The sequence below is a fragment of the Mercenaria mercenaria genome, chromosome 17, assembly GCF_021730395.1.
Source record: "Mercenaria mercenaria strain notata chromosome 17, MADL_Memer_1, whole genome shotgun sequence".
In the NCBI taxonomy this organism is placed as follows: Eukaryota; Metazoa; Mollusca; class Bivalvia; order Venerida; family Veneridae; genus Mercenaria; species Mercenaria mercenaria.
The window spans coordinates 36,762,083-36,785,439 of NC_069377.1; the positions used below are offsets into that span (position 1 = coordinate 36,762,083).

Consider the following 23,357-nt stretch of genomic DNA (forward strand, 5'->3'; position numbering starts at 1 on the left):
TCGTGGGGTCGTGATTCGTTATCATCGGACAGGCCGTATGTTCTCCATGACGATTTGATAAAAGACATTGTGTCTGAAATCATTCGTCCTCTACCTCTAATTCATGTGGAGAAGTTGGCGGCTACTTGCGGAGAACAGGGTTGTACTGGTACAGAATCCAGGAACACTGGTTAGGTTAACTGCCCGCCGTTACATAACTGAAATACTGTTGAAAAACGGCGTTAATCCCAAAACAAACAAAGAAACAAGAATATGCCACTGGTAGAAGGTGCAGGTGGCACTCGGGTAACTATTTTGCGGTCTAAAACGTTACCCTCGAGCCAGCTATTTCAATTTGCACCTTCAACCAGTGAAAGATCCTTATAGTACATTGTATTTGCAATGAACCGTTATTTGTTTGTGCCAAAAAGTATTGAATTCAATTTGGTTAATTCTATTTTTAATGGGCCCTTATAATATAACAGATAAAGGCATATTGTGTATGTATGACCATTTCATAACAAGTCAGTGGAAACATGATGGGTAAATAATATTTCAATTCATCATTAATTCATGTATTTGCTTGACCAAGTATTGAAAATCATATGCCTTCTTTCATCTCTTCACCGTTGTCCTCAAGTTCTTTGTAAGGTTTACGCTTAAAAATATTTCGGAAACGTCCGAAGCGACTGCTTTTTGACGTTGTTTGACGGGCCTGTTCAGCATAACGTGCATCTGTAGAGCCGTCGGGGTTTGTTGCATGAACGGTTTGTTCTCCAGTGTTACCAGTGTACCATATAGTTGTCCGTTCGTCATTTACTCCATGGCGCCTTATCCGTGACAAACAAGATCCCATTCTGATTCATCAATTTATGATAACTGAAATTCAAAGATTAAAAAGAGTGGGACTGGAATCCTGTTGCATTTGGATATTTAGGTAAGTCAGCAGTGCAACTTAGCTCACTCGGAATCTAGAATCCATGTATCTTTTTTAAGCTTATACCAAGAGCAAGAATTTTGCACATTAACTTGTTGAGTACTATAGAAATATAAAACAATATTATATACCCTTTACAAATGCGCTTATTTGATTGGTCGAGAGGGGCGCATGCGCGGGTCCGCAAAACGTGATAATGACCCGCAAAAGTGATAATGACTCTTGTGATATCACTTTTTCTAACATGTATGAAATATAGGCCAGTCAAATGAGTGCCTTTGAGAAGGGCATATAATATAACAATTATAGACTTATGTTTCGGTCAATATGTGTTTTACAGACCTGTAAAATTGACATTGACCGAGGACGCAATATCGTTTTTACGGGTCTGTAAAAACATGTTGACCTCAAGATAAGTCAATAACTGTGTAATATTGTGTAGACAACAGCCTGTGAAAAAGTACATATTTTACTGGAAAGTAGATTTGTGTTAATTACATCTCGAGCCAGTAAATGTGATTCCAGACGCTCTGGACTTAGAACCTCTCATGATTGAGAATCAGCCTACAAGTTGGTATAATTTTGATTTTTTTATTAGTATAATACTTAATTGTTAATGCCGATTGTAATTTAAAGCTTTGATACATTCAAAACTATTTGATGCACCTAATATGTAGCAGGGATTTTCGTGAAGTGCGGCTTTATCAGTACTTTGCAAATCCATATAAAAACAATGCATTATTCTAAAGGTCTAAAGGTAGTAGTAGGATCTTTTTAAAATATCTTAAATTATGTTAATTTCATGGCCCTAAGTGTAGTCACTGTAAAATTCAGACAAACTCACAATTTCAAAATAGAAATATTTTTAGAAATTTTACAAAATGTTTGCGTGGAAATATTGTTGTTATGCTAACTAAAATATCCTGCAACTGTCTACTCCCAAAAGACAAAAAACTCCTAAAGGCAAAATTGAATTTAAAACTGAAATAAGTTTACCATTCTTCGGAAAGGGTCACCCAATAGACATTTGTTTTTTAAGAAACAGAATAATTTGAACAAAGTTGGTAAAGAATCACCAAAGGTCACCAGGCTTTTCGCTATTTTATAAGGTCAAACATATTAACATAACAAAATATAAAATTATTTTATTTGATATCTTGGCAACAATGTTTAAAAATTGTTTTCTGAGTATATTTAATTTAAAAATCAACGGCTAAACAACAGTTTAAATAATTAATTCCATTACAGCCGAAGTCACAATTTCATTACGTCAAATTAATATTACAAATGTATATGTGCCCTCCATCTGCATTGTTTCCCACTCAAGGTAGTTATGCACGTTCGGATCGAAGTTTTTTCTACAATGTAGAATTTGAGTAAACTCTGATTTTTCAAAACTTCAGAATATACTTAGAAAATTCTGCAAATAAAAACAGATTGGTAGTTTGCTTGATTTTTTGCTAGACTGATTTGAAAAATTTGGACCTCACGCAATTTTTCATAATGGGGGACTATGGGAAAACCATATCTTTCATAACATTTTCGCGAATAGAACATTTTCTACAATGTAGATTTTAATGAACTTCTCACAGTTGTAAATAATCATTTCGCCTATAATGTGGTGAAATAAAATTTATAGGTCCGTGTGCTTATTTTCAAGATATTTGACCATTATTAAAGTGAACCGCACATTGCGTGCCAATTTTGAATTACTTAACGTGTCAGATGTTTTAATATTATATTTTAACTCTAGAAAGATTTTAACACTGCCATTGTAATAAATTTACTCACATATTGCCATTAATTCATAAAATGATTTTCATTTCCGAACGCCGAATCCAGGCTTTATCCTAAGTTTTCCGGATAAATGACGTTACGCCATCACTTCGGATTTATCAAACGTGCAGAACTACCTTAACAGTGACGTACATAAGAATACAGTTATAAGAAGTATATCTATGTTCTTCTATGTTATCAGAGAATTAAAACCGGCAGGATTTACGTTACGTAAAAATGGCCAGACCACTTACCACGGCAAAGCGCCTTTTGTGAAATATGCACGCTTGTTTGTACTGCTATCAGCTTTGCCGTAATTGGTCTGGTATATTGTGGAGGTGAGGTGTTCTATCTATGATACTTTACAATTTCCTTCATTAGAGACTGTACAAGAACTTCTTTTGAACTTATATTTTTTATATAATCAAGGACTTTGAACTATTGTTATTGAAAACAGTACAGATTTAGATGTGGTATTTGATACATATAGAAAATAACTAATAATGAAGTTATCTCTTTGGAAAAAGTATAATTGTAACCCTAACCAAACTACTAATATAATTGGCTACAATATATAATTCTTTAAGTTTCATACAGTTTGTTTTTAATCAATCTCCAAAATCTCATCAAACCCCTAAATTAAAAACTATAAGAAAGACGTGTTAATTTATTTTTTTAGATTTTTGTAATTCCTAAACAAGGATACATGGTGGATATTGTCTTCTTTCTCACGCACAGAAGGTGTCGTTTCTTATTTCCGATATTGTGAAATTAAGTCAAAAACAGATAATCGACTGTTGATTTTTGTAATTAAAATATTTGGAGCAATAATAGTTTTCTAGGACTGTACCTTCATGATGCCATTTCTGGTATATTTATTGCAATTAAGTAAACATTTGTGCCCATTAGGAGGTTTTTTAGCAAAAATTTCTCTTAAAAACATTATGTTGGCTTTTGTTGCCCACATTTAGTGTATTCTGGACAGAAGTATTAGGTCTGTGGACCTGATGTCCGGGATAAATATGTTTTGATAGGACATGATAAATTCCTTTTGATTTTTACAAGTTTTTGGAATATCCTGCAGGTGCGCCATTTAACATACCGAGGCTCTGACGTAATATGATATAAGTAGGTCAAGTTTTATTTAGCAAACAGACGGTGATTCGGTTGTTGTTCCAACAGTAAAAGCGTATACATGTTTTCACACAAAAAAGTAGTTTTTGTTATTTGAAATAAAGTTTTATTGCACATGTACGAATTTTCTTTAGAAAAGTCAATTAATTTCTTAAGTTCTCCATTACCGATTCCGAGGGGATATTTTCTTTTCAGCATATTACCGACAGAAATCGTTGCTAAAACACGCAAAGAAACATTTTAGAGCTCTACTGAAGCTAGGACATATCGATTGCATGGTAGCCTAAACAGGTACTGTTTATAAAGGATCAGCCGATTAAAGTGCAAACGACGATTCAATGCGAAATGGTGATTATGGTATCATATACATTGGATATAGAACGCCAGCTTTCCATTGAAAATGTTTATATCATTTTAGTAAATACAGATGGTGATTTAGAACTTGGAAATTCGTAAAAATGCTCTTGGTATAACATATTTGTTACATCTTACAAAAATAAACGCATAACTAATGATGTTTAAATTTTATTTACTATTCTGGTGTTGTATATTGTCTAAACGTATTCCAAAAGGTATCATCTTACATCTGCAACACACCCAGAAGTAGCACCCCACAACTGTAACATATCTTGCTAAACTGTAACATTTTATAAAACCACGAAAAATTAGACCCACTGTAATTTTTCTGCCTCCTATTATAAGTGCATGCCTGAATAGGTTTTTATCAATGCAAATGAGCATACAATATGGTTAAAATATCTTTTAATTAATTTCTTTTTGATAATTTTATATCAAAATTTCGAATTCTGTCATAAAACGCTAGACAGACTTCAATTACTGTGTTTCGCATATTAGGCCATGTCTCAAATGATGTACATACCACTGATCTAGAAATACAATTTATATTTTTGCAAGAAAGAGATAAATCTTTACCATTTCTTTGGCAAACAAACCATCGCCAGTAATTATTATCCTCCATATGCTGTAACGTTATCCAGGAAAACTGTAGCAGCAGCATCCTAAATCTGTAACATGATATCCTCCACAACCGAGTCTTGTGTAACAGTTCCTCCCCCGTGATAATGGTATTTATATGTGCACCGATAACGAGTAAAAATTTAAACAATGGACTTTGTGTCTAGGAAACAATGGAATGAATGAATGACAGTCGATCTTAGTCATAATACTGATTGACAGCGAATGCTAATGACTTTGGGTGATGCAGGGAGGTATTTAGTTTGTAACTGTAATTTCATATCGATAGAAATCCTCCCGAAACTCGTGAAAATATTGCTGAAATTAAGACAAAGCTCGCTGTCTTCGCCATTCACGTGCTGTTAAAATTGCCACTTAACAAAGTCGATGTATTGATAATCCAAGGTTCTCCGAACATGTCATTTGGCCAGTTTTTCAACTCTGGTACTAACGAAGGTTTAAACCAGTAATAGTTTTAAAAGTCGTCGCTAAACCTTGCATTCAAACTGATTTTTACTAAAATTCGGCGCGTATATTTGCAAAGTATTAGCTTAGCCTTCGTCACTCACCTTAAACCGGTTAATACATTCAGCGAAGCGTCTTACCACTATCTAACATGTACCTACAATTTGATATTTCCCTTATGTTTTATCATAATTATTACATGTACATTTCTACCCGTGAAACATGTTATGCCGTCACTCCGCGGAATATGGTAGCATATAGTGACTAGACTGTTCGTCTCTCCGTCTATCTGAAGAAGCTTTCGTGTGTACGGGCTCTCCGTAAGGATTTTAATTTACCCAACATACAAAACTTTTTCACCTATATAAGAATACAGTTCGGCAACAAATGGAGGTTTTAAGATCGGTCGTAGAAATCTAGCGGTGTGCCGTAACCATGGAAACGGCTACAGAAGCTGATAATCGCGGAAACTAAAAAACTTCCTTTTGTCATATTTTAAAAAGCAATGGTATTACAAACCTGATTTTTTCATATTTTTATTAAGTTGTGAATACCTATTGTTTGCAGTGATTATATTTTAAATATCTTAATAAGTTTCTTAATTATTGCCAGCACGTGCAATTTTAGTTATTGACACGTGCATTCAGTTGTGAACCAACAAGGTACCTCTTTTAATCAGAAAATGTTTTCTGGACTTAATTACAACTATGGCTGATTTTTGGCTTGAAAATGTTATATAATTACGCATGCAATTAAAATTCTAAAAATTTTGATACGTCAGTTTAACACCATTTCATATATCAATGCAGCGGATTGCAATTACATGCCATATACGTTATTCATTCGCTTCCTTTTTCAGTACACATGGACAATGAAGTTGAATCTCGGCTTGGAATATTTAACATATATAATATGAAAAAAAAAGTGATTATCAAACTAATTGTTGGAAAACATGTGAATAAATTATGTTGTTTTTTGTGACATTGTTACCTATCAGTATTGCAACAGATACGGTTAACATATAATGCATGCATAAAATTGTTCTTTTTTTTGTTGTTGATATCTTTATTATTACTGTTACGAATTCAAGTATTTTAGATTTCATACTTCTATCACTTAAATAACTAATCATATAACCGGACTTCTCCCCATAATTTAGTACAATAATGGGAGTTAACTAGGCCTAGAGTAAAGACTTCCAGTGTGTGTAAAACGGTTCTACCAAGGTGATGCTAACGTACATGCTTATATGGAAACCTGGTACGCCATGTTATTTGTCAAATGCTAAATATCAGATAACAATGTTTAATGCCAAACACCTAATGCAAAATGTTTTGAAAACGAAATGACATTTATTAAGTACTATGGAAGGCTATGGAAAGCCGGTATGCCATGCTAATTGCCAAATGCTAAATGACAAACTGTTATTGCAAAATGCTATTTGCTATATGCCTAATGTCAAATATTGCCTATGAAATGGTATATTTGTAATTGTCAAACAATAAATGTTAATTGTTAATTGCAAATACGAAACAATAAATGCCAAATGCGTATTGCTAAGTACTTATTCGGATAATAAGCTGAATATATCAGTGTATAAATGCATCTTGTAAATAGTCATTGGCCTTTGTAACATAACTTTGTCTCTATTAAAATATTTCTTAATATTTTAGAGTGAAAAGTGTCGATCATGTCATCTCATAACACTAAGAACATGTTATTGCTTCAAATCAGGCTGATAGAACTTCATATCTTTTCACATGATTAAAAGTAACATTTATTAGTGTAAGGGATACAGATTATTAACTCACAAAGTTAAAGCATTTGACGAGTAGTATTTGTCAGTTGGCAATAATTATAGACATTTAGAACAAAGGATAAGGCATATGGCATTTGATATGTATTGAAGGCCAGTGCGCCATGAATATAGCCAAATGTTAAATGACAATTATTTAATGCAAAATGCCAATAACTTTATGCTAAACCCCAAATACTTAATACTAAATGCCAATCACTTAATGCAAAATGCCAAAAACTTTATATAAAATACAGCATACCAAATGCGATATGCCTATTGAAGGTCAATGCGCAATGGTAACAGCAAAATGTTAATGCAAAATGAAAAATGCTATTTACGAACTGCTTAACTTCAAATATTGGCTTTCGAACGGTAATTGTCAATGATAAATGCTTTTTTGATAAAACAACAAATGTCAAAATGCTCACTGCTAAGTTTCCATTAAAATAAAGTGCTGAATATATCAGTTATATAATCACTGCCCTTCGTTACATAACTTTTTTCTCTGTTACATATCTCAGTCTATTATATGATAAACATTTTACAGCAAAATGTTCCGGTTCCATGTCCCTGTAACATCTACAACGTTATTGCTTTAAATTAGACAGGCAGCACATTTATTTCCAAATGAGTAAAAGTTACATTCATTAGTTGAAGAGATAAAGATCAAGAAGATGATAATTTGAGAATTACCATTTATCTTTGAAAAAAAGAATTTGTTTTTATCTTCTTTTCTCGTTCGCAACTACACTGTCAGACCAGTAGCCTTGACGAAACTTCTGGTTTGCCACAGATCCTCAATGCCCCCCCCCCCCCCCCCCCCCCACCCCATACAGTTTCTGGTGCATTGAGGTATCTATCGGCCAAGTCGCAGCTCGTTCATAGTCATGCTTTTTTACATCTCCGAAGTATATGCTCCGCAGTCTGATCTCCTCACCACATAAAACAAGTTGGGGGATGGTGCCAGTCTGTATTTCTTGTAAATGTGAGCATTGAGCTTGATGTGCCCGAGTGAAGCCTGACCAACATCACTTGTTCAAGGAGATGAAATCATCTTTTTTCTATCCTTGGTCTCGTTAGTGCCTTGATGATGGTGACTTTCTTCTTGTAACTCACAGGTCTTGTTGGTTGTTCTGACTGTGCTTCTAGCTTAGCCAGTTGGTCTGCCTCTTCATTGCCTGCAAGTCCACAATGGATGTAATCCACTTTTAAGTGCTACTTTGCAGGTTATACTCAGACTCTGCATTCTCCTGGCTAGTGTGGAGCTTTATTGTTGATCACAGCTTCCATAACAGACAGTGCATATGTGAGAGAGACGACTGAGGAGCTTTCTTCTGCCGAGTCTTCAAACCATTGAGACGGCCTTTATGAGTGCTTCAGTCTCTGCCTTGTAATTGCTGCACTGTTTTCCTGTGACTGCTTGTAGAGTTTTTATGACATTCAGCGTTTTGTATACGACATTAAGTATTTTGTATGTAGTATTTAGCATTAAGTATGTGACATTAACATTATCTATTGACATTTAGCATTAACAACTTCTTATTTAGCATTTGGCAGTTAGCATAGCACATCGGTCCCCGCTAACTGCACAGGGACAATGAGCCCCAGTGTTACGAAAAGAGAGGTTCGCCAAGCATGTAAGATGATGTTAGATGATCTATTTTTGCAATTCAAAATGTAGTTCCATTGTTGTTGATGAGATCTTGTATATGAGTCAGATAAGGATGTGACAGTTATAGCTTCGGCTTAGCTGTATTGCTTATTGTATTGAGAAAAGATCTAGATCACTTTCACTGTGAATTTCCATGTCTACATGTATACGGGTTATCGCTAAATGACAATTTTCATGGGAGTATTTTCAGATGGTGATGTTTTTCAGACAGATAATGTTTCTTTAATATATGTAACCTAACATCTCAATATATATATTTTTCATTTTTGGTGAGAAGACATGTCATATTTAATGGCTATATATGTGTTTTTATATCATTGAAACGCTGTAAAGCACTGAAAATGAGGTCTCAAGATTTAATTGTTTATATGAAACAAATGAAGAATGTAACCTTGTACCATTTTTGTATTTTCCCTATAAGCAAATTGATTCTAATATAGCGTGCATATTGATAAGTACCGGAACAGTCGTATAAAATTGCAATAAAGAATAAATCCTAGCACTGAGACGTCTAGGATTTATTTAAATTGCTCAATTTGAGTAAGTGGTAGTGCGTGTGGGTGGGGGGATCAGGGGTTTGGCCATCCGCAGTTATTCATTAACACTTGAAATTCGTCCTTAAACATAGTCCTATACTTACGTTCTGTTTACTTTTTAAAACGAGATTATGGTATGTGTATGTTTTTCAATGTTTAGAATGTAAGTCATCACAGCAAAACGATCTTTTGGATTTCATTTTGTTTTTCAATTTGTCAATGAACTGTAAAGTGTTTTGTATATAAAATAACTAGAAATATGCGACTTATTGAAGCAACGGAGCCGAAAAATATACGGAAAATGTATAAAGATAACATTGCAAGCTGTCACTTTAACATATGTATTTTTCTTTGTAACCGCATGCAAGAGGATGTATATTGCTACTACAAATGTGCATGAAGGAAATACAGACAATACTCTTTCAAAAACATCGTATTTTTTATATAGTACTTGATAACATACCGATGGTGTTGATATCTCCGGAAAGTGTATTGCATAATACGAGATTTCAACAGAGTAACAATAACTGACCCGCCCCGAAAATAAGAAATACGAAACACATTATTATATTTTCGCAAATTTCATCGTACATTCTTTCTATATGTACATTAGCATCACTTTGGTAGAAAACCGCTCTACACACACTGGAAGCCTTTACTCTAGCCTAGTTTACTTTCCCCTAATGGTTCCGCTGAATTATGGAGAAAAGTCCGGTAATATTATTAGTTATTAAAGAAATAGAAGTAATCAAATCTTAAATACTTGATTTTGTAACAGTAATAGTAAAAATATCAACGAAAAAGGGAACAATTTTATGCTTGCATTATAATATGTTAAGCGTATCTATACAATACTGACAGCTAACAAAAGGCAATGTCACAAAAACAATTTATCCACATGTTTTCCAACAATTAATTAAATAAACATTGTTGTTTTTCGTATAATATCTAATAAATATTCCAAGCCGATACTTAACGCATTATTAATTAACATCATTGTCCGTATTTATTGAAAAAGGAAGCGAATTAATAGCCTATATGGAATGCAATCCGCTGCATTATTATCTAAAATGCTGTTAAACTGACGTATCAAATTATTTACAATTTTAATTGCATGCGTATTATATAACATTTTCATGCCAAAAATCAGCAATAGTTGTAATTAAGTCCAGAAAACATTTTCTGATTTAAAAAGGACACTTTGTTAGTTTACAATTGAATGCACGTGCTTGTTACTAAAACTGCACGTGCTGACGACAATTAAGAAATTAAATAAGATATTTAGAATGTAATCACTGCAAACAATAGGTATTCATAACTTAATGAAAATTTGAAAAAATCAAGTTTCTAATACTACTACCTTTTGAAATATGACAAAAGAAAGTTTTTTGGGTTTCCGCGATTACCAGCTTCTGTAGCCGTTTCCATGGTTACGGCACACCGCTAGATATCTACGACCGATCTTAAAAGTCAGTTTTTACTTTACTTAATTGTTTTATCATAGTAAAAAAGTTTTGTATGATGGGTAAATTAAGTATGGCATATATTTTGAAAGATTCTTCGTATAGTCGGTCCCCTTGGATTACAATTGATTGCTTTGACGTAGGAACCTCTAACTTGGTAGGCAGGTTGGTCGTATATTATGTTCCTTTGATGGTTCTGTTCTACATGTCCAAGAAGAGTTACATTTCACATTTTCTTGATGAAAATTATTTTACATTAAATTATTTAATGCTCATAACTATACACTTTTGGTTAGGATATTATAAATTTACCTAATTTTGACAAATATATGGACATTTGCATACATTTCAAAGCTTTTTAACTTCATACCTATGCTTTGATGAAATTAGGTACCATCTCTACAACTTGCATCCTCGCAGTTCTCATGTATTGGGAAATTGACTGTTCTCAATTTAATTACTTCCCTTAATGCACAGTATCTGTATAAAATTCATAATAATCCTCGAGATCTAGTTAACTTTCAGTTGACTTTTTAATGCCACTGCTAATTTGGGAGACATTTTTAACAGAAATTTGAGATATACATGTATGTGCAAATGTTGCAAAAGTACGAATGTATTCTATGATTCAGGTGTGTATATAAAGCAGCGTCGAAACTACTCTTATTGGGTAAGTGGACTTGTGAAACATGCACACTCGTTTGTACTGCTAAACGCTCAGTGTCTAACTTGTTGACAGTTGGAAATAATTCAATTTATTTAAATTTTACAGATCATTTCAAGAAATGAAAGTTCTTCAGGACACATTGTCGCCTAGAATTCTACGGATATACTTTTTTAAGTTTGACGCCTATAAAGAAATGTTTTATAATGGAGTGGAGTACCACTGAACATTTCCCTCGTTTTCTAATCTATAAATACAGACAGAAATGCAATATTTACACAAAGTGAAATGATATGATAGAAGGTATACAATTTAATGAATTCACATATTTTGGTTAACAACTAAATTTCAATGGATTATATTATTTTCACTGAGGGTAATATTTTTTTCAGCAATGAATGATGGGGAGGGGTTGACAATCCATCAGAAGATGATATCTGGCCTTGAGGCTTAATATCTTTCTACTTTCCCCGCCCACGACGGAGTAGGGTTGAGCAGTCGCCTCGCAGCACACTAACCGGTGTAACAGTCAGTTTTTTCCTCGAGGAAACTAGTTAATTTACCCCACCCCACCCCCTAATTGCAACTGGTTACTCTTTATCATTCTTATGGGGGAAAAAGCTGACTAGTCAATTCTTCGCCACCACCCTCCCCCGCACCCGCCCTCGTCAATTTTCCTGGCTAGTCAGTTATTTCCCCTGTTAGTGAATTGGAACTGGTTATTCTTGGTTATTCTTAACTAGCCTGTTTTTAATTTCCGGTAGTCTGTTTTCATTTAAATTTCATATAAAATAAGAAATATATTTCATATTTTTTGTAAATTAAAGAAATGTTTTTAAATAAACTTATTCCAATTTCTGTTACATTTTTTTAATTGATGGCCATTTTCCTGTTTTCAGTTTCTTCTAAGGTAAGGCAATTACTGCTGGTCAGTTCGTTTCTCACATAGCCAGTACTTGACCAGTTAGGTGGGGAAGTAAACTGACCAGTCAGTTCTCCCCCCCCCCCCCCCCTCCCCCCCCCCCCAACCCCACCTTCCCAATAAATGACTTATTTGACGGGGGAAGAAATTGACCGGTCAGTTCTTTCTCCATAGCCAGTACTTGACTTGTCATGTAGTGGAAGAAATTTACTGGTCTGTTCTTTCCCCCCTAGCCAGTACTTGACCTGTTAGGTGGGGGAAGAAATTGACTGGACAGTTCTTTCCCACAAGACCAGTACTTGACCTGCTAGGTGGGGGAAGAAATTGAACGGACAGTTTTTTCCCTCCTAGTCAGTACTTGACCTGTCAGGTGGTGGAAGAAATTGACCGGTCAGTTCTTTCACCCCTTGCCAATACATGACTTATTGGACGGGGAAAGAAATTGACCGGTCAGTTCTTTCCCAATACCCAGTACTTGACTTGTCATGTACGGGAAGAAATTTACTAGCCTGTACTTTCCCCTAGCCAGTACCTGACCTGTTAGGTGGGGGAAGAAATTGACCGGGCAGTTCTTTCTCCGCTAGCCAGTACTTGACCTGTCAGGTGGGGAAAGTAAACTGACCGGTCAGTTCTCCCACCCACCCCCTCTTGCCAATAAATGACTTATTGGACGGGGATGAAATTGACCGGTCAGTTCTTTCTCCATAGCCAGTACTTGACTTGTCATGTAGGGGAAGAAATTTACTGGTCTGTTCTTTCCCCCCTAGCCAGTACTTGACCTGTTAGGTGGGGGAAGAAATTGACTGGACAGTTCTTTCCCACAAGACCAGTACTTGACCTGTTAGTTGGGGGAAGAAATTGACCAGACAGTTCTTTTGCCACTAGCCGGTACTTGACCTGTCAGGTGGGGGGAGAATTTGACCAGTCAGTTCTTCCCATCCCCTCCCCCATTGCCAATACATGACCAGTAATGGGAAAGTAAATTGACCGGTCAGTTCTTTCCTAATAGCCAGTACTTGACTTGTCATGTAGGGGAAGACATTTACTGGTCTGTTCTTTTCCTCCTAGCCAGTACTTGGCCTGTTAGGTGGGGGAATAAATTGACCGGACAGTTCTTTCCCCCCTAGCCAGTACTTGACCTGTCAGGCGGGGAAGAAATTGACCGGTCAGTTCTTTTCCCCCAGACCAATACTTGACCTGTAAGGTGGGGGGGGGGGTAGAAATTGACCGGACAGTTCTTTCCCCCCTAGCAAGTACTTGATCTTTCAGGTTGGGGAAGAATTGACCGGTCAGTTCTTTTTCCCCAGACCAGTACTTGACCTGTTAGGTGGGGGAAGAAATTGACCGGACAATTCTTTCCCCCCTAGCCAGTACTTGACCTGTCAGGTGGGGGAAGAAATTGACTGGTCAGTTTTTTCCCCCAAGCCAGTACTTGACCTATCAGGTGGGAGAAGAAATTGACCGGTCAGGTCTCCCCCCACCCCTAGCCAGTTCTTGACCTGTCAGGTGGGGGAAGAAATTGAACGGATAGTTCTTTTCCCCAGACCAGTATTTGGGAGAAGAAACTGACGAGTCAGTTGTTTCCCCCCTAGCCAGAACTTGACATGTCAGGTCGGGGAAGAAATTTACCGGTCAGTTCGTTCTCCCCTAGCCCTTACTTGTCGAGTGGGAGAAAACGAAATACCAGTCATTTCTTCCCCCATCCCCACCACCTACCCCATCCAGAACTTGATCTGTCAGGTGGGGAAGAAGTTAACCAGTTATTTCTTCCCCCCGAGCCAGTACTTGACCTGTCAGGTGGGGGAAGTAATAACGATTACTTAAATAATGTTTTTGTGAAGAACTTGTACATTCAATTTATTAGACTTAATCTACCTTTAATGGTGTTGATATCAACATTCCTTAATTTTAATGAACAAATTTAACCATTCTTTTACACGTGTGATGAACTCCCCCTCTTTCACATTTTATTTTATTTTTTTTTTTTTTTTGTTTAAATTTCGTTTGTTGATCTGTTTCAAAAAGATGACAATGCCATCAACAATAGAAATGATTGCGTTTTTATCTAAGCATAATTTCGGAAAGAACTATAAAGAAACAAAGTTTCTAGTTGTTTATAAAATAGCATATGATTTAGGGGTTGCTGCAATATATGATACTATGTTTTTTTATATTTCATTAATAAAATAGACTTAGATAAAAATGCATTCATTTTTATTTGTAATAGCATTGTCCGACTTTTGAAACAATACAAAAAATAAATATTAAACAAAAAATTGAAAATGTGAATGAGGATGGTTAATCTACCATGTAGTTATACTTCATCATTTTTCATACATTTTGCATATTCATGGTAAGAGATAGGTATACACATTTATTTTTTATACAGAATTTATTTATTCTCCATTGCGACGGAAGTCCTACGACTTATGGAACCAACCTCGAAGAGAGAGAGGCATGTGGTAGTTATGATGCCTTGCCTAAGGACATCACGAACCCACTACCCTTAGATTGGTAAGCAAGCGCTCTACCTTTACGTCAACATTCAGAGTTTGTTTGCACAGAGAAAATGTTGAAATCCTTCTGTGGTTGAAAAGATACAGTCTGTGTGACTTCAACCTAAAAGTGACATAGCCTGGACCATTTGCTCTGCACATTGCCTTGGTATGGTGAACAACTTAGTGTTTTAAAATAATTCTGGGTGTTTTAAAAGATACATACCAGACAAAAGAATTGACTACCAAATTTGACCTTCAACACCTAATGGCAACCATGACCTTGAAGGAAGGTAATCCCCTCATCACTTCAAAATTTTGTGCCAAGTAATCTTGAAACCTTTATTGTGTTTGAAATAATTGAATTTAAACAAGAGTGCCAGAATGTCACAATATACGCCCGTCATAGCAAATTTCTTTACACTAGCACCTGTATTTGCAAATGCAATTTTAATTTTGTGGTTGTGTAGTAATTATTGTAATTCTTTTGTTTTTCTAAGTCCACAAAAAAAACTCACTACCAGGTAGAGATACCTTAAAATACACCTAAAATTTGAAAGTGACATCTATGTTGTACCACAGAAAAGTGGTCTTGATTTTTCCATACGGTCATTTATAAAAAAGTTACAATATAAGTTATTTATAGTAAAAATATGGGAAGTTAATCTTAAAAAAAAATCAAAAAAAAAAAAAAAATCAAAAAATCTTAAGTCCACACAGAAATCCTTACCAGGCAGAGATTGGTCAAAATACACCTCAAAATTGGATATAACATGCATGTTGTACTACAGAAAACTTGTCTCGATTTTTCCCTACAAATAGTAATGAAGAAGTTAAAATGTAAGCTATTGATAGTACTTAACAACAAAGGGAAGTAATTCTGAAGACGGGACCTGCGCATGACACTCCGTCTCATAGTGATGAATATTTGTGCCAAGTTATATCAAAATCCCTCAATATATGAAGAAGAAATGCTCCGGACGAAGTCATTCTTGTATCTGACCTTTAGCCTCTAAGTTTGACCTTAACCTTGGGACCTGGTTCTTGCACATGACACTCCGTCTCGTGAACATTTGTGCCAAGTTATATCAAAATCCTTTCATGCATGAAGAAGAAATGCTCCCGAAAAAGTGTTCATTCTTGTATCGTTTGACCTCTAATTGTGACCTTGACCTTAGACCAATAGACCTGGTTCTTGCACATGATACTCCGTCTTATAATGGTGAACAAATGTGCCAAGTTACATCAAAATCCCTCCATGCGTGAACAAGATATGCTCCGGACAAAGTCATTCTTGGGTGTGACATTTGACCTCTAAGTTTGCCCTTGACCTTAGACCTAGGGACCTGATTCTTGCGCATGACACTCCGTCCCATGATGTTGAACAATTGTGCCAGGTTACATCAAAATCCTTTCATGCATGAAGAAAATATTCTCCGGACAAAGTCATTCTTGAATTTGACCTTTGACCTCTAAGTGTGATTTTGACGTTAGACCTAGGAACCTGGTTCTTGCGCATGACACTCCGTCTTATGATGGTGAACAATTGTGCCAAGTTACATTAAAATCCCTTCATGCATGAAGAAGAAATGCTCCGGGCAAAGTCATTCTTGAATTTGACATTTGACCTTTAAGTGTGACCTTGACCTTAGACCTAGGGACCTTGTTCTTGTGTATGACACTCCGCTCATGATGGTGAAGAATTGTTACATCAAAATCCCCCAATGCATGAAGATGATATGCTCCAGACAAAGTTTGTGGACGCCGTCCGGCGGCTCGCCCAATCGCCCGGCCGCCCGCCAGGGGCGTTACCATAATACGTCCCGTTTTTTAAACGGACGTATAAAAATTCATGAAAAAGTTCGAGAACTTTTTGAGGTTCTTGCTATAATGTGATTTGTTCATGATACTAACTGTTCATAAAATATAACAAGAGTTCCAGAATGTCACAATATACACCCGTCATAGCAAACTTCTTTACACTAGCACCTGTATTTGCAATTGGAATTTTAATTCTGTGGTTGTGTAGTATGTAATCTTTTGTTTTTCTAAGTTCACAAAAAAACTCCTTACCAGGCAGAGATACCTTAAAATACACATAAAATTTGAAAGTAACATCAATGTTGTACCACAGAAAAGTGGTCTTGGATTTTCCCTACGGTCAATTATAAAAAAAAGTTACAATATACGTTATTTATAGTAACAACTACGGAAAGTTAATCTTAAAAAAAATAAATCCAAAAAAAAAAAAAAAAAACAACAAAAACAGAAATCCAAAAGAAAAAGCATTCTAAGTCCACACAAAAATCCTTACCAGGTAGAGATAGGTCAAAATACACCTCAAAATCGGATGTAACATGCATGTTGTACTACAGAAAAGTGGTCTCGATTTTCCCCTACGACTTGTAATGAAAAAGTTACAATATAAGCTATTTATAGTAACAACAAAGGAAAGTAATTCTAAAGAAGGGACATGCTCAAGACACTCTGTCTCATGATGGTGAACATTTATGCCAAGTTATATCAAAATCCCTCCATGCATGAAGAAGAAATGCTCCTGACAAAGTTTTTATTCTTGTATCTGACGACCTCTAAGTGCGACCTTGACCTTAGAGCTAGGGACCTGATTCTTGCGCATAACACACCGCCTCATGATGGTTAACAAATGTGCCAAGTTATATCAAAATCCCTCCATGCATGAAGAAGAAATGCTCCGGACAAAGTCATTCTTGTATCTTACTTTTGGCCTCTAAGTGTGCCCTTGACCTTAGACCGAGGGACCTGGTTCTTGCGCATGACACTTTGTGTCTCATGACGGTGAACAATTGTGTCAAGTTAAATCAAAATCCCTTCATGCATGAAGAAGATATGCTCTGGACAAAGTCGTTCTTGAATTTGACCTCTAAGTGTTACCTTGACCTTAGACCTAGGGACCTGATTCTTGCGCATGACACTCCGTCTCATGATGGTGAACAATTGCGCCAAGTTTCATCATAATCCCTCCATGCATGAAGAAGATATGCTCCGGACAAAGTCTGTGGACGAATCCCACCCACCCACCCGCCAGGGGCGTTCCCATTTTTTACGTCCCGTTTTTTAAAAGGGCGTATAAAAATGACATTTGACTCCCTTACCAGTGACTTTTTCTTAAAGTCAGGTATACAAAGCATTTAGTTTGCACATTGGATTGATATTGTAAACAACTGTACCAAGTTATTTAAAAACATTTTCAGTAGATTAAGATACAAAGAATAGACATGATTGTGACACATATACACTTATACATGCTAGCACTACGACTAAAGTACTGGCTAAGGGGTGGGGGTTGGTGGGGGGGGGGGGGGGGGGGAGAAACAACTGACAGGTCACTGGCTAAGGGGAAAGAACTGACTGCTCATTTTCTTCTCCCCACCCGACAGGTCAAGTATTGGATGGGGAAATGAACTGACTGGTCAATTTCTTTCCTCACCTGACAGGTCAAGTACTAGCTAGGGGGTGGGAAAGAACTGACCGGTCAATTTCTTCCCCAACTTGATAGGTCAAGTACTATCTAGGTGGGAAAGAACTGACCGGTAAAATTCTTCCCCCACCTGACAGGTCAAGTGCTGGCTGGGTGGGGTTGTGAAGAACAAACAGGTCAATTTCTTCCCCCACCTGATAAGTCAAGTATATCCTAGGGGAGAAAGAACGGACCGGTCATTTTCTTCTCCTCACCTAATAAGTCAGGCTAGGGGGGAAATAACTGACCAGTCAATTTCTTCCCCTACCTGACAGGTCATGTATATGCTATATGGGGGGGGTGGGGAGAACTGACTGCTCATTTTCTTCTCCCCAGGTCAAGTACTGGCTAGGGAGAAAGAACTGACTGATCAATTTCTTCACCCACGTGACAGGTCAAAACTGGCTAGGAGGGAAAGAACTGACCGGTCAATTTCTTCCCCCACCTGATAGGTCAAATACTATCTAGGGGGAAAACTGACCAGTCAATTTCTTCCCCCACCTGACAGGTCAAGTACTGGCTAAGGGGGGAAAGAACTGACTGGTTAATTTATTCTCCCACCTGATAGGTCAAGTATATGCTAGATTGGGGGGGGGGGGAGAGAGAGAAAGACCTGACTGGTCAATTTCTTCCCCCTACCAGACAGGTCAAGTATTGGCTAGGTGGGAAAGAACTAACCGGCCAATTTCTTTCCCCCACCTGACAGGTCAAGTACTGGCTAGGGGGGAGAACAGACTGATCAATTTCTTCCCCCACCTGATAGGTCAAGTATATGCTAGTGGGAAAGAACTAACTAGTCAATTTCTTCCCCCACCTAACAGGTCAGAAAAAAGGTCAAGTATATGCTAGAAGGAGAAGAACAGGCCGGTCAATTTCTTCCCCGCACCTGGCAGATATTAAATAGTAATGGCAATCAGACAGAAGTTACAAAAATTGACTTGACAAAAATAAACATTGATTAAAGTTACAAAAAAGAAACATATAAGTTTATTCAAATGAAAAATAATACCTATTTCATCTTAAATTTAAATGGAAAAATGAATAGACACTTGTATCCCTAATAAGAATACCGAAAGAAACCAGTTCTTGAAGGGAAAACTTGACTAGGGAAAAGAACTGACTAGTCTGTTTTTTACCCAGGGAAAATTCTTACTAACTAGTCAGTTTCTTCCCCTATCAGAAAAATTAATTCCAAGTAGGGAAAACTGACTGGTGATTGGGGGGGGGGGGGGGGGGGGGGGGGGGGTGAGAGAGAGAAAAAGAAACTGACTAGTCAGTTTTTCCTCGGGGAGAGAAATAGACAAGTCAGTATTTTCCCCGGGGAAAGAACTGACTGGAGAAAAACTGGGCTGTTACACCGGGAAGATGTATTCATAAATATATGTTTCCCGTGTAGAAATTAAGGACTCGATAGTTCATATGACTGAAGTTGAGTTGAATCCGTCGGTTTTGCAGTTTTCATTTAGTTTGAAAAATAGTATTAAAATGTTTTGGTGTTAAAGCCAGATAAGGTGTTAACAATGTAGTGACATGGCAATGAAGACAACAAATCCTATTTGTATTTTATGTATTTGTTTTCCTTTCCTTCCATGATTTACTTTGATTTTGGGATAAATAATTTAGTTACGTCCGAGCGTAGCGAATTAGGAACTGGCTAAATTTTGAATTATTAAAAAACACTTGACGTTAAGTGTTTATATATTACATTTAAGACCCAGCATAAAACTAAAGACTTGATTTGATCATTTTATGCATTGTATATAAGCTTTTCTGAAAATTCATATTTCATTTTCACAATTGATCATACTGGTGCATGCAGGTGCATACATAAATGCATAGGATTACAGGATTATAGATTGATTCTGATAAAATACCTAAGTAGTGTAGACAGCATATTGATATACCTAAACATGTTCTGTCTAAAATAAACATACCTTACGATTGAAAAGATAATTACAGCCCACTGACTTGTAATAAATATCAAATACACTCAACTGCTTTATCTTAACATGATTTACAGCTTACAATTACGATTTTGACACACTTGATTCGTCATGAAGTTAAGATTACTGGTAAGTTGGGCATAGTTTTAACATTCAGTCAACGTCGGTATTATATAATATATGTGATACATGTCCAGACGTGCTGAACGTTCAATAATGATTATTTCAGATTGAATATTAAAGATGTCCAGTGCCCAACTTTCACTTAAATATTTTATCTTTAGACCTCACCTTCAGATGTTGAAAATCCTCATCAAATTCATTTAATATTACTTAAAGGTACACAATTTAATTGTTTATATAGGGTTGCATTCATAGTTGAATGTATTGCAGTAACAGTCGATTATTCAAACACTTCCAGCTTTTTAGCATGCTTAAGGATGTCAGTCACATGAAGAACTGTTTCATACGGGCCATAGTAAACGGAAAACTGAACTGAAGTGTGACGGCTTTCTAGACGATGTTTATATTATTTAGTGATATCGAAACCAGAAGTAGGTGGCATTTGTCTATTTAATGTTTATATTTTTTTTTCATAATAAAGCGTCATAAATTCTCCCAAAAGTGTCTCTCATTCAGCAGAGAATGCAAATAACAAACTAAATCCAATGTCATTTTGTCTCTTAAATGTCACGGATTTCGTGACGACGCATTTTTCCATGTCACTGATTTCTGTCTACAGTATGACAGATCTTTATCTTAATTAGAAATATTGGTAAACCGGGCTGTAATTGAAAATTCATGTGTTATACATAAGACAGACATTTCTTATACTAGCATGTTGCCAGCACGTTTGTTTTCTTTAGTTAACTGGGAAATTACTGACACACGAGGACCTGGGCTAATGTTAGTAAAACCCATGTCATTGTTATCTGACAAGGTCCAGAATAAAAAAAAGGAATTATTTTCTCTTATCTCTTCTGTGTTGTTCTTTGAATATACTCTGCGTAACGTGGGTTCAATAAAGAATAACGTTCAATTTATTCTTTTATTGAGTTAATGACAGGGTTTATTTAATGTGAAGGTCATTGACTTTAAATCAATTAACTGCCCCTCACTAACGTGGGTTCGAGTCTCACTCGGGGCATTAAATTCTTCATGTGAGGAAACCATGGATCAAGTTCGGTGGTTCTACCAAAGTGCCCGCTTGTAATGAAATAATGCACGGAGGGGTACCTGAGGTTACCATCAAAGATGGAAAGTCGCCATATGACCTATAATGCTGTCGGTGCGACGTTAAACCTAACATAAAATATTCAATGTGTGGGAATATAAATGACGTGCTTATGTAGATACTTTATTTGTGGTTACCCTATATTCATTTCAAAAAGAATAGAAGTAATAAGATGAGAATAATATTGTAGCAGAGACCGTAGTTTGAATCAAACTGTCATATTTGGGAATGGAAAATCTATGGTGGCTAATTTCGTGTATTCGTGTTGGCGGGGCGAAAACTCGACAAAAACTTAATTTGTCGAGTTTTCGTGTTGTCGTGGCGGTGGGGCGACATTTTTGAAATATAGGTATCAAATAGTGGTCCCTGTAGCATTTTTGTCCAAACTTTGAGGTACGTTAGGAGGTCATGCCCTCCTATTTAAGGAGTCAGAGGGTATCCTCACGGACATTTTTGAAATATAGGAATGAAATGATGGCTCTGTTGCATTGTTGGATTTTGAATTATTATTCCTTTGCTAAAAAAGTTTGGTTCGCTGCAACTTTGACGAGTACAGGTCACTTTAGGGGATGGGGTTGGGGGTTAGGGATGGCACGGCCATCGGCCCCGGCCCAGGACCCGAGCCTGTACAAATAGAACAATAATTACGTATATGCGTGGGCCTCAGTGAAGTTTGGCTTATTAGAATACCCCCGTTAACATTTAAACAGAAGAAACATTTAAAGGCAGAAACGCCCTGACCCACCTAACATGAGGGGCTACCCCTTTCCGTACCTAACCCCACTCGGGTCGCCGGTGCCGCCTTCATTCTTTAACTGTTGCCGCTCCCCGCACCCAAATGAAATATTTCTGGAACCGGGTCAGTTATACATGCACTTCGTATTCTTAAAACGATAACAGACATCTGACATATTACTGTACTGTTTAGTGAAAATAAATAAATTTTGAATTGACGGTTCGTTCGAATAGAAAGAAAAATGCTTCGAAAACCCTTTGCCACTGGCTTCAGAATAACTCTACATCTTATAAGAGATGTCTGAAAAGAATATGTCGTGTTTTCGTGTTGTGTCGGCGGGGCGAAAACACGACAAATAAAAGGTGCCGACACGACATATTTATACCCGCCAACACGAAAACTTGACAGATAAATTTGTCGTGTCGGCGTACTTTAAACGTGGAGTTTTCTCATAAAATTTGTCGTGTTTTCGCCCCGCCGACACGACAACACGAAAACTTGACAAATAAGGTATTCAAATTTTGTGATATACGTGCAAATGCGTGTTTTAGTTGACATGTAAATCTTTAAAATGATCAAAGTCATTTAATCTTACCTGCATATATGCTCGGCGAAAGAACAGTCTTTAATTTATTTTAAGATACGAAAAACTGATAAATTAATTCAGTTTAAGATATTTTGAAAACATGTTTGTAATATCCACATATATAGGATTTAAACTTGTATGAAATCTGTGAATAAACACGTCTTCACTGTTCGTTATAGACAAAAATATGTAATATATTATCATAGGCCAGAAGATCGATATCAAACGGCTGTGTCGTGATATATTTTTGTTGAAGTGTTTTTGGCAAACGAAATGAGATTTATTAATTAGTGTCTGATTTGTTTCTTCTGAGTGTGGGAATTGTAAATTTCGAAGACCTGATCGCGGTTTGTAGTATCTATTTAGGTAATTTAAACACAACTGGCGTGTTTAAAGACGCGCCACAGAGTAATTTTCCGTGGTGTTAATTATACATGATTTGCATGAACAAATTGAGAAATACAAGTATCTAATTACAACTTGACAGTAACGTATTTTAGGCCAACACAATGTGTTTAATGTCTAAACATTTTATTGAATTAA

At 36.4% G+C, this 23,357-nt stretch overlaps 3 protein-coding genes across 38 annotated transcripts in view; 1 reads left to right on the top strand and 2 right to left on the bottom strand.

Moving 5' to 3' along the window:
- Positions 1–22,981, bottom strand: part of LOC128550043 (uncharacterized) — a 42,207-nt gene extending 19,226 nt beyond the window's left edge. Inside the window, exons 1-2 of the mRNA XM_053527912.1 lie at positions 22,824–22,981; positions 589–858 (exon numbers count right to left, since the gene is read on the bottom strand). Coding sequence (XP_053383887.1) covers positions 589–835 — 247 coding nt within the window. The 5' untranslated portion in view covers positions 836–858; positions 22,824–22,981. The remainder of the gene's footprint in view (positions 1–588; positions 859–22,823) is intronic.
- Positions 1–23,357, bottom strand: part of LOC123535799 (uncharacterized) — a 401,923-nt gene that overhangs the window by 299,174 nt on the left and 79,392 nt on the right. The window lies entirely within an intron of this gene.
- The window catches only part of LOC123536539 (cell surface glycoprotein 1-like), a 353,687-nt gene that overhangs the window by 182,032 nt on the left and 148,298 nt on the right, over positions 1–23,357 (top strand). The window lies entirely within an intron of this gene.